Source organism: Sinocyclocheilus rhinocerous, unplaced genomic scaffold (genome assembly GCF_001515625.1).
Source record: "Sinocyclocheilus rhinocerous isolate Xijiao unplaced genomic scaffold, SAMN03320098_v1.1 scaffold263, whole genome shotgun sequence".
Taxonomy (NCBI): domain Eukaryota; kingdom Metazoa; phylum Chordata; class Actinopteri; order Cypriniformes; family Cyprinidae; genus Sinocyclocheilus; species Sinocyclocheilus rhinocerous.
In genome coordinates, this window is record NW_015645086.1 from 3,208,064 (window position 1) to 3,220,871 (window position 12,808).

At 37.9% G+C, this 12,808-nt stretch overlaps 1 protein-coding gene across 1 annotated transcript; it reads left to right on the forward strand.

The window, feature by feature from the left end:
* Positions 1-2,685: 2,685 nt before the first annotated feature.
* LOC107705749 (prostaglandin E synthase 3-like) lies at positions 2,686-11,062 on the forward strand. The gene is made up of 8 exons (XM_016509205.1): positions 2,686-2,846; positions 4,976-5,089; positions 5,217-5,286; positions 5,393-5,491; positions 6,152-6,241; positions 6,370-6,426; positions 7,855-7,879; positions 10,126-11,062. Coding segments are annotated over exons 1-8 (477 nt in total). The 5' UTR covers positions 2,686-2,844; the 3' UTR covers positions 10,146-11,062.
* The last annotated feature ends 1,746 nt before the right edge of the window (positions 11,063-12,808 follow it).

Below are 12,808 nucleotides of genomic sequence, written 5' to 3' on the forward strand. Positions count from 1 at the left end.
GTCAGAGCAGTTGTTAATTTTGTTGTGGTAGTATGTTGTTTTAGCAGTGGAGAGACTTGCAGAGAAGGAAGAGAGGAGTGACTGATACACACTAAGGTCGGTAGAGTTTTTTGATTTGTGCCAATTCCTCTCTGCAGCCCTGAGTTTAGAGCGATGTTCACGGAGAACATCGGACAGCCAGGGGGCAGAGGGGGTAGTGCGTGCTGGTCTGGATGAAAGTGGGCAAAAGTTGCCTAAGCAAGATGTTAGAGTGGAGCAAAGTGTGTCAGTAGCACTGTTTGTGTCCAGTGCTGAAAACTGAGAGGGTGAAGGAAGTGAGGATGAAACCAAAGAGGATAGGCGAGAGGAAGAGAGTGAGCGTAGGTTACGTCGAAAGGTGACCTGCGGGGGAGTGTGGGCTATGTCAGGAGTTAGTGTGAGGTTAGAAGTGATGAGGAAGTGGTCTGAGGTGTGCAGTGGAGTAACTAAAGTGTTGTCAGTGGAGCAATACCGTGTGTAGATGAGGTCTATATATATATATACTGTACAAACTGAAAGTGTCACATATACATTATTGGAGTACGTTTTACAAGAAAATACTGTTTTAAGTCTTTTCACATTTAATTCAATGTGTTGCTTGCCATTTCTTTGTAAATATTCGTGAAATTCTCTAGCTATTTATGAGGGAAAATTCTTTTAAAGTACGATAAATCCAACACCACTTTTTTTCAGTGTAAGAAACAAGTGCATTCATACATTATGCTGCATGAATGTATGCAAGTGCAAAAACATACATAAGCAAAAAGGGTACACATTAGAAAAATAAACAAACGAATAAATAAGCTAAATGAAAATAAAATAAATTAAATCATAGATATTATTTTAAAAAATAATGATGTGTTGCTTGCCATTTCTTTGTAAATATTTGTGAAATTCTCTAGCTATTTATGAGGGAAAATTCTTTTAAAGTACGGTAAATCCAACACCACTTTTTTTCAGTGTAAGAAACAAGTGCATTCATACATTATGCTGCATGAATGTATGCAAGTGCAAAAACATACATAAGCAAAAAGGGTACACATTAGAAAAATAAACAAACGAATAAATAAGCTAAATGAAAATAAAATAAATTAAATCGTAGATATTATTTTAAAAAATAATGATAAAACAATACAATTTATAAATACACTGAATCATTGACAAGAAAAAAAATTATCAAATAAAACATAAAAAAATAAGATTATATTACTTTATTAATATGACAAAAATGTTGAGGAGGTAGCGTGAAGTAACGAGGTTAGACCCAATGTTCACACTATCCAACCTAAATATGTAAGTATTGTACTAAGTATGTGAGATTAGAATAAGTAATGAGATTAAGAATAAGTGAGATGGGAATAAGTGTGTCCCAAAGCATAGTATGATGAAGGGAGTATGCCAAAAGTTCCCGGATGGTCTACTATTTCAGGTCGATTTTTGAAGTGTGAACTACAAACTCGGAACTACAAACACGAATAAAAAGCGTTATAACTACAAACATGGTGGATGTGCGCGACCAATTGTTAAGTAGAGAGGTTTAGCTAAAGGGGTTTGAGTTTCTAATAACCAGCATTTAACCTGGTAAAAATATTCATTTAATGTTATTGTGTTATATTTAATCTGTAACAACAATGTGAACGTTTATAAACATCTGTTTAGCCATTAACTTTAAAAGACATGAAGACCCACGGCTGGTAGATCAACGTGCTACTTTTCTGTCTTCTTCGGGGCAAAGCAAAAAACATTGTCGAACAACAATATAAAATGCGTGAAACTATTAATAGGTTATTCTACAATTAATTGTACTAATTATACTACAGCTGGAAAATTCTATAAATTGATCAACTGTTCGGCGTGATGACGTTTAATGTCTCCGACAACGCCTGTAATGTTAGTCCCATTTAGCAACCGTCTTTTTGAAGACACGTAACAGTTTAAAAAAATCACGAGTTGGGTGTAACTCGTAGAATAAAACGTGAAAGTATTTTGAGCTTGTGTTAACCAAGGACCTTACTTTAGGGGATTTAATCAAACTCCCATTCAAAAAACCCATTCAGTCTGGGACGATGGAACCGGAAGTGCTAAAATGCTATCTCGCTTCCGGGTTTTTGCCTACAAAGTGACGTCATAGTTCCGCCACTCAAACGGAAGTTCTAGAGTGCAGCGATTGTGAGGGGCTTAAAGTCTGTCAGTATTAAAAATTATAGGGAAAGGACCAGGAGGGAAGAAATTATAATGACAAGACTGAGAGTGGATCACACAGGATTGAATGGCACCTTGTTTTTAATGAGGAAAAGGAATAGTGGAAACTGTGGGGTTAAAGAAAATGCTGAACATATCATGCTGCACTGTATATTATATGAGGTGGAAAGACGGGTTTTTCAAGATAGGGTTCGGGAGGCAGGGCGGGAGTGGAATTTGATGGGGATACTGGGAACAGAAGCAGAGGGAGAGGGGATAAGAGTTACCCGGGAGACATTATTTTAATTTCTTAAAGACGCAGTGTTGACGAACAGAATATGAAAACACTCTAAATCAGTGTTTCCCAACCAGGGTGCCATCTGTCGAGAGCAGGGGTGCCGTGTAAAAAATCATTCTGTACAGTAGGTGGCGGTATGCACCTAAAAGTTGTTTGCAATCCGTCATTAACTAAGAGAAGAAGAAGATTGTGAGGGGCGTGGTTTGAGGCCCCGCCTTCTCGTGCTCCTGTGACACAGAACCCCGGACCGGGAGAACATACCAGAGTTAGGTTGCCAACCGCCAATATACACCAAAGAAGAAGAAGAAGAGAACATACCAGAAGAAACCCGACCATCACACAGAGCCATGTAAGTCTGCGCTTTCTGTCGAAAATATCTGTTCTGCTTTATGCGAAAAACAGCTCGTTTCAGAAACCGGTACTGAATAACTATGGACTGTGAAGCTAAGCGCTAGCCAGCATTAGCTAACGTTACTTCTGCACGACTCATTCACTGCTCTCGGAGTCATTAAACTAAGTTATCCGGTAACGTGATGGAATTCTCTGCAGATTTATTAAACGCTTGATATAACCGCATTACTTTCAGAAATCTGTAATATTTGTTGAAATTTGTGTGATGTAAGTTAGCTCGTTACAGTTAGCCTGGATCAGCTCACTGGTGTTAGCATGTTGCGTCCTTTTGCCACAATGTTCGTAGTGTAAACACTGCACTATGTTCTGTTCGTAAACACAGTTCTTTGTGAAATTGGGCTTTAGTATCGACAGACTCGCCCAGGGAGTTGTGACGGAGTTTATCGGGGTTTTTTTTATAGTTGAATGAGTCGCGAGAATGAGCGCGCTGCCGTGAAGCTATTCAGGGCCAGAATGAATGAATGAGTGACAATAACACGAATATTCACTGCTCTCGGAGTCATTAAACTAAGTTATCCGGTAACGTGATGGAATTCTCTGCAGATTTATTAAACGCTTGATATAACCGCATTACTTTCAGAAATCTGTAATATTTGTTGAAATTTGTGTGATGTAAGTTAGCTCGTTACAGTTAGCCTGGATCAGCTCACTGGTGTTAGCATGTTGCGTCCTTTTGCCACAATGTTCGTAGTGTAAACACTGCACTATGTTCTGTTCGTAAACACAGTTCTTTGTGAAATTGGGCTTTAGTATCGACAGACTCGCCCAGGGAGTTGTGACGGAGTTTATCGGGGTTTTTTTTATAGTTGAATGAGTCGCGAGAATGAGCGCGCTGCCTGCACGTGCTTCAGGGCCAGAATGAATGAATGAGTGACAATAACACGAATATTCACTGAAGACCCACTGCAAGAAGACGGGGATTCATTTATATCTAACCCTCTCATCAAAAGTTTGTGTTTTTAAATAAAAGTGCTATTTTTGTTGTAATGGCAGACATTCTTGGGACTCAGATTAACATCAAATCATGTGATCATATTATCTTGATTAAAAAAAAAAGCTTGTCCCCTGATGGAATTTAACACCGATTACCAATTAATTAATGTGGTCCCATGGGCATGGACAGTATGAAGATTGCATTTATTATGAGGATGGAATTTAGTTCATTTATTCATTAAAATTCCTCTGTTGTTAAGTGTTTACTTGTTTCATAGAGTTCAGCCATGAGGCACTCAGTACATCATGGGGAATTTGAGGAAAGGAGGTAGAAGGTTGAAGTGGTGTGTCAGAGATGTTCATGCCACCTGCTCTTTACAGACTCATTTGTTGAGAGAATTGAGTATTCTTTGCCTGACCTACTATTAGTATTTGTTGGGAACTTGTTTTGACACCTAATATTACCTAATAGTGGTCGACTCTTAATTAAAATATTTATATTGCGTAACGATTTTTAAAGAAGTATCTTATGCTCACCAAAAGCCATTTCTAAGACATTTATTAGATTAAAAAAAAAATTATTTTGCAATACAGCAAGGGGAAATATCTACCGAATTGTTTTCTGATAACTTAATAAAAAGAAATATAGAAAAATGTCAATCTATAGTATATACAGTCAGTGATGTTCAAAATTTGGGAGTCGGTAAGTTTTGAAAGGAGTCTCTTATGCTCACTAAGGATACATTTATTTGACAGACAAATACAGTAAAAACAGTAATATTGTGAAATATTATTACAATTTTAACTGTTTTCTATTTGAATATATTTAAAAATGCAATTTATTTCTGTGATCAATGCTGAATTTTTAGATGCTTAAAGTTGCAACTTAATTTTGCACAATATTTACTTAAATAAATGAAAACAGTGTTTTTACCAATAAATGGTGAAAAGGATTTTTGTCTGGTTGACAAGATATATTTTATGACCTTAAATTATCAAACATCAGCTGATCGATCAACCTGGCTAACATATTCTATCCATTATTTTAATTGATTAAATCCACATATAAAATAGTTCTCCGTAAATGATCCTGTCTGGTCTAGCTTTAATTTAAATACAAATTTCCCCTAACAGGCATCCAGCAGCTGCTAAGTGGTACGACAGACGAGACTGTGTCTTCATTGAGTTTTTGGTGGAGGACAGCAAGGATGTGAATGTAAATTTTGAAAAGTCCAAATTTGGTTTCAGGTATGTTGCTGTAACGTCATTCATCTATGTGAAAGCACAAAGTCGTCTTATTGTCATTGCCTTAGATTGTAGGCTGTAGTTTGAATGTTTTGTGGCTCGGCTAATGCTGTCTTCTGCTCTCTTTCAGCTGTCTCAGTGGGATGGATAACATGAAGTACTCAAATGAAATTGACCTTTTTGAGTCCATCGATCAAGATGTGAGTTTAGCACGCAGTTGAGAGATCCCGTTTCAAATGACCCCTCAGTGGGATGCACATTTCAGGATGAGCACATTTTGAGTTATGTTTTACTTTCTATTCTCAGGGGTCCAAACACAGGCGTACAGACCGGTCGATCTTGTGCTTTTTACGGAAAGCAGAGTCAGGGAAATCCTGGCCCAGGTTAACAAAAGACAAAGCAAAGGCAAGTTTTGTTCCATGTTTATTGTCACTATTAACAATTAAAATAGTCATTATTTGATGAAGGACTATGTCAGATATCTTGACAATTTGAGCTCAAACTGTATCAAAAGAGTTGGTTTTAACAATTATCTTAAAATGCCAGTCGTCGTCTTAGCCAGATTTGTGTTTTCTTTACCCTAAACCTGAAAATATGCCTCAAACAAACTCTAGACAAGTACATGAATCCAAATGCTTCTAACTATGCAAGTGTGATTTTGTGCACTATTGTTGCAAAATGTGTTGGTAATGAAATTCAAGTACACACTGCATTCTCAGTGCTGCCAGCAGAGGCGCTATAGTGAGAATTACTGTAAATCGTGTCTTCAATGGCCTGTTTTCTAAAGAGAATCTTGTTGAGCAAGTCTAACAGTAATACATCTGTGTTTGCATAGTTTTCTGGTTTTAAAATTAAATGGTGAACCAAGCAGTAGTTTGTGGCATCATAAGTTGTTTGGCAGTGTATCTCCTTAACCATTAGTTTTTCATAAAACCTGTTGTATATAATAATCATCAGCTTATCGTATCGGCCAGAATTGTAATATCAGTGCATCTGTACTTGGATTGTTGTCTGATCAAACTTGATATACTTGTATTTTGTTTCTCACGTGAATTGTGTCTGCAGCTCAACTGGCTTAGTGTTGACTTCAATAACTGGAAAGACTGGGAGGATGATTCAGATGAAGATTTGTCCAACTATGATCGCTTTTCAGATGTTAGTACTTTTTAGTTAAAAAAAATAGCTATAATTCACCTCCTGGCAGTATTGCTGGTATTATGGGAACTGTGTGAAGAATACGTCTGTAATTAATGTGGTCTACTGACTTGGTTTGTTGGTTTTAGATGATGGGCAACATGGGAGGAGAGGATGATTTACCTGACCTAGACGGAGCAGATGATGTAAGTTTCTTCATATGTGTAATAAAGTTTAGTTTAATGGGAGAGTTAATCCAAATCGTTTACTCGGCCTCATGTCATTCCAACCCAACATGTTTTTTTTCTTTTTTTCTTTCATACAATAAAAGTCAATTGGGCCAGTGTTTTTGTTTTGGACTCCATTGATTTTCATATTATGGAGTCATTTTGAAAAATGAATTTGTCCATACTATGAAAGTCAGTGGGGTCCAAAACAACATTGTATGGATGAAACCATTGTTTTTATCTGGGGGGGGGGTTCACTGAGGAAAAAAAAATCATACAGGTTTGGAATGACATGAGGGTGTGAAATGACACAATTTTCACTTTTGGCTGGACTATCAATAAGGGTAAGTTTACACGACAACGGAAAAAAGTTTTTCCCTTGCATTTTTAAAAAGTTTCACGTATACACGACAACGTTTTCAAAACGATTCGTGTTTACACATTGTAACGGCCAAAAACGCTGTATTACGTATGCCAGGCCAGTAGTTGGTGCTGTCACCTTGTAAGTAAACAGTACCTGTAGGGAAGTGACGATTATATGATGTATGTGATGTGTCTCCGCTGTTGGTTGTAATATTGATGAAGTAAATCCACACTTTGCTGAAGAAGCGTTGGCAAACTCTTGAGCTGCAACAACAGTACCATATACTCCGCCATTGTTGTGTATGTTTGTTCGCGCTTGCCTTTAAAATCGACACGTACTGCGCATGTCTACATACCTAACACGTACTACGCACGCGCATGACGTCACCGTTTTCAAAGATTTCCGTTTTGGGTGTTCACACGGAAACGATAACGGTGCCGTTTTCAAAAACCGGCACTTTGAAACCGTTTTCAAAAATATGCGTTTTCAGTCCCCAAAACGCCGTTGTCGTGTAAACGAACAGTCAAAACACGTAAAAAGTTTCCCGTTTTTGGCTGAAAACGTTGTCGTGTAAACGGCCCCTAAGTTTCAGATTAAACTAATGATGTGCAAAACCACTTATTTTTAATGGACTAATTGGGGTTGTCTGAAATATTAGTCAACTAGTCACCTTCAAGGAATCCCAGTTTAATTAGGCTCACTTAGAGTAGGTCATGTCCAATCAGATGCATTTCTTAAGAGGGTTTTAGATCAACAGAATGGAATAGAACACTGAGGTCTCAACACGCTTTTGAAAGGTGATGTTTTAACTTGACCGTACCTGAAAGGGGATGAATTTAGAGAAGTATTTACTGTGCTGCTGACAGTCTAACATGTTGACAGCTGGATAAAATTGATCGTCTTCAAAGCACAGTAAACCAAAACAAAAAGTATCTAGATAAATGACTCATTATCACTAATCGACTATAGTGACACATTCTTGCCTTAAAACATGTAACGTCGTCTTCCTGCTATGAATGACTTAGTTGATTTTATTTTTTCAGGAATCAGCTGATAGTGATGATGAAAGTAAGTTTTTCCTCTTTTTCTAGCTTGTGTGTTCAGAGCTGTTACTGTTCTAAATGGATGGTACAACCCAAAAATGTAATGACATCATTTACTTATTTTTAATGTTCTCTCATAATTTTTGTCCATCTATTGAAATCATGTAATCAATTGTCTATGTAATCAAGCCAAAAAGTACATACAGACAATAAACAATCCATATGAATCAAGGGGTTTAAAGTCTTCTAAAAAACACTATCAGTTTATATGATGAATATTTAATTTATTCATATATGAACACTGATCAACAAACATACAAAGAGCACTTTAAGGTGCCCCTATTATACCATTTTTAAGGTTCCTAATATTGTTTTGGGAGTCTCCTACAATAGTTTTAAATGCATGCAAGGTCAAACAGCACTTTTGTTTTCTCAAAATATGCATTTAGTTTCACCTAATTTCCCAACGATCCTTAAACGATTCATTCGAAGCAGTTCTAATGGTGCTTTTCCACTGCATGGTACAGCTCGGCTCAGTTTGCGTTTCCACTGCAGTTTAGTACCACTTTAGAGTGGGCGGGATTATAGACGTGTCGTTATAGTTGCGCCGCCTCTACTGCCGTGCTGAGCGACCTCCTGAAAAACTTTTTCATTCCACGTCGTCCCATCAAGCTCTCGCTGCATCCGCTCCTCGGCAATCAACGAGAGGAACGTCTGTACTTCCTCAACAGACCACGAAACAGCCATTATTTTGTTTTAAAAAAAGTTTGTTTGAAACGGTTGCGTTCGTTCCAAAAAATGTGTGTTCGATCCTTGCTGGCTGTGCTGATTTAATCTAGCGGGTCTAGTGTCTCGTGTCGCAAGTTCAATGACGCAGGTAGTGGCGATTCTCTCCGGCCAATCAGTGATCAGCTGACACGTCACATTTGGGTAACGGTACGGTTCGCTTGGAACCTCAGCCGAGGTGGTACTGAAAAAAGTACCAGGTACTGTGCACAGTGGAAAACCCCCCAAAAGTGAGCCGTGCCATACCATGCAGTGGAAAAGCGCCATAAGATTCAGTCTCTCTAAACCCCTCCTTTCCGTGAGCCTACTCTGCTCTGATTGGTCAGATGGCCCAGTCTGTTGTGATTGGTTTACCAAGTACAGCGTGTGTCGGAAACGATACACCCATTGCCATAGTTCTGTATTTTGAACGCTCGATAGTAAATATAAACATCTGTTATTTATCATTCTTACAGGTTGTGATTCAGTGGAGTCAGCTGGTCCAAATAAACTGGGTACTGAGCCATCTTTCAAGAGCAAGTGTTTTGTGAATCCCACATTGAACTCCCAGAGATTAGAGAAGCAGTCAGTAAAATGACGGGAACACAAAAAAGATTGGGGTTGTACTGCTGTGGGTACAGTGGAAAAATGAATTTTAACCACTGATTCTTTGCAGCCTCATCTTTCGGAAGTGAAAATAAAACTAATTTACTTTCACAGCGTAGGACACGGCATCTTCTCGACATGACGTGAACAAGCTGCAGTGTTTAAGGGCGGGTCTAGTTGTTCACGGCCAGCCAACGGAGAACATAGGCGGGCATTATGCAAAGGTGTTACCCAGTGACGTGTAGCCATCACGGAAGTGGGATTCGAATTACTGACGACTCGTTTAGGCTGTTCAGAGTCGATTCTCTCATTTGGGAGACAATAACTTTATTTATCGTGCACTTTCAGCTTTACAACTTTGCAGATCGTTTACATTCACATCTACAGCTACATTACACACTGCATGAAAGGGCAATATTTGAAATGGCATAATAGGGGCACTTTAAATAAGGTAAACAGAAACTCAACTGTGCTGGCTTGATGCTCGAGAACAAACCTCACTGGTTCTTGCATGTCAAATAAGCATGTTTGAGCTTCATGCCAATTACTTTTACAATGTCATTATGTACTTTTTGAAGCTTGAAAATATTGTTTACCTAGACTTTCAATGAATGGACAAAAAATTGTTAAGTCTTATTCTCATTTGTGTTTTGAAGATGAACAAAAGTCTTATGGTTTTGAAAGGCCGTGAGGTTGAGTAAATGACAGAACTGTCCCTTTAAGTGTTTGTATTAACTTGACTCATAATGCTGAAGAATATTGAAAATGATTTAGTGTCCTTCTTGATGTTCCAAACTTGTATGACTTTTTGTATGAAGAAAACTATACAAACTTAAACAACACGAGAGAGTAAATTATGACAGATTTTTATACTTTTAACATGTTTGTGTTTTTCTCCAGAAATGCCAGATCAGGAATAAGCGACTGGCATGTTGTGGACAGACAGAGGAGGAGAGGGGGGTGACATAATGAAAAGAGGAAGCTGTCACCTAAATGCTACATGATCTGAAAGAGAGCAAAGCAGAATTCGGTGAGACCGTTGAGTTCATGAGCATCTCCTCTGTCTACTCAGTGGCTGCACTCCAGAAGATCATCGTAAACCTCTGTTGAGAGTTCATATGCATATTGTTGTACAGAGCTTCGTTGTCCCTCTCCTTATGAGCAGTCCTGGCTTTTTTGTTTTTTTTTAATCTGTACTAAAAACATGTATACTTAAACTGTTTGGAAAAACTGCACTGTATTCATATTTTTTCAACCGAAAAGCAATAGATGTGATGGAAATTTTCTTTTTTTTATTGTAAGGCATTGAAATTAAAATGAAAAGTGAAACTTTGCAGAGTTGGAGAGACTTGGTGTCTTGCAAAATCTGTGTAGCTTACAATCTTGTGATTTAAAGCGTAAGAATGATTATGGATTTTGGAAACTATAAGAAACTGTTATTAGACACAAGACTCACCTCCTAATATACTTCTCTTCATATGTCTCTTGAGGTGGTACCAGGTTTGTTGGTTGTTGATATTTTCTGACTCTCCAAAATTTCTTCAAAGTCTTATATTAGCACTGTATTTCGTATTGGACCATTAATGTCTTTCATATTGTGACTGCAGTATGATATGTGATGCCTTTAAATGTAAAAGATGGGAAAACAGAAAGGTATTGTATGTTTCCAATTGAGTCTAAAACAAAAAAGACCATATAAGTTTGCACTAACAAAATTAGGTGTCAAACAGGGATACATTTTGTGCACATTGCAGGTTGACTCTTATCAATGTTTCCAAAAGAAAAAAAAAAGCTTTCAATTTTGTCTACATATTTCTAATAAACTGCTCAAAGCTTACCTTTTCACATTCTCTTTGCTGAACAGTTAAACTGACAATGTTTCTTTACCATAATTTCATTCCAAACTCGAGGAACACAACATATATTTAGAAAATGTAGTCTTTTCTCCATACAATCAAACTCAATGAGGTCCAATGTTGATTGGCAAAATATATTTTGCAGTCCATAGAAAAAAAAGTAACAATAATCCACAACACAACTCCAGTTCATCAAAGATGAATTGCTTGTTACAAACATAGCTTTTCCCTGGACTGGAGCCTTGTGGATTATTGTGATGTTTTTATCAGCTGTTTGGACTCTCATTCTGACGGCACCCATTCACTGCAGAGCATCCATCGGTGAGCAAGTGATGCAATGCTACATTTCTCTGAATCTGTTCCAAAGAAGAAACAAGCTCATCTACATCTTGGAAGGCCTGAGGGTGAAGACATTTTCAGCACACTTTCATTTTTGGGTGAACTATTCCTTTAACAGATACAACTTTAGATTTTAGTAACGTATTATTGAAAATAACATTCACTAAGATTAATAAATGCTTTAGGAGTATTTTCATTGTAGCACTAATGGAAACGAATGGAACCTTATTGTAAAGACTCCTCTCTCAGGCAACCTGGCTTCAGTAACTTGTTCAAGGGCATAATGTTGATTATTCTCCGTATTTTCAGAGCACTTAATAAGCATCCACAGCTCGCACGTTTACACAACATTTCGCCGCGAGCTCAAGAAGGAGGTGCTTTAATGATGGGGGGCGCTCTCGGCCTATGACTACATGCGGACACCCCTCTCTTCACACCAGCCCTCAGCAGGGTGTAGCCTATGTATAATTTTCTGCCATGTTAATTAAATATAAAAGCGGTCACCTATTTAAAACAGGGGCATTCTGGATAAATGCAGTCGTTTATATATTTTGTATATTGGATGAATGGCATGGCCTCTGCTCTACTTCTCAGTAGCGGACCATCACTTCCTACAGCCGCATTGTGGCAGCGCACCCACTCAACATCCTCGCGCTGGGTCCTAAAGCCTGACAGCTCTCTGTTCCGCTCTGCGCTCCACTCGTCCTCCACACTTTATGCAGCAGCAACACATTTGGGTATTGAAAAAAAATGGTATGTTTTTATAGAAATCGATAATGAGTATTTGTTTGTAATTTTATGTAACTAAAGGAGTTTGTTTATTGCAACCGGTCCTGCTCTTTCACTCACCAGACCACATATTTAGGCTACATGATGGAGCAAATAGTCAAGTCTGCTTTATTGTCAATTCTTCCACATGTACAGCACATACATACAGAGAATTGAAATTGCGTTACTCTCAGACCCTTGGTACATACAAATAACACTAACAGTAGAACATAAAATACAGATAGATACAGATTAAATATAAAATAAAATACAACTATACAAATATACAAATAAGGTAAAATGTAAAAAAAACATATAAAAAAATACATAAAGCAGCACAAGGCACATGGCAGATAAGAGTGCAAACCAGTGAAGTAAACAAACAGTGCAGATATAATGATTGTAGTGCAAAAGAGCTTATTTTGATTAAAGTGACAAAAAGCTCAGAGAGCAGTTCTTTATTTAAACTGTCAGAAGAGGTAGTTGAATGAGGTCAGTTCAATGCTGAATGAGGTAGTGAGCAGACCAATGCTGCACAAGGTGAATGGTGCAGGTTACAGTTTGTTAGTGGGAGTGGGGAGTGGAAGGACCTGGGAGGGGGGGGGGAGTTCAACTTCCTG

Bases quoted from the DNA above. Each gene is read 5' to 3' on its own strand.
- LOC107705749 (XM_016509205.1), top strand. The intron at 5,090-5,216 runs GTATGTTGCTGT...GCTCTCTTTCAG, and splicing joins AAGTCCAAATTTGGTTTCAG to CTGTCTCAGTGGGATGGATA. The intron at 5,492-6,151 runs GCAAGTTTTGTT...TTGTGTCTGCAG, and splicing joins TAACAAAAGACAAAGCAAAG to CTCAACTGGCTTAGTGTTGA.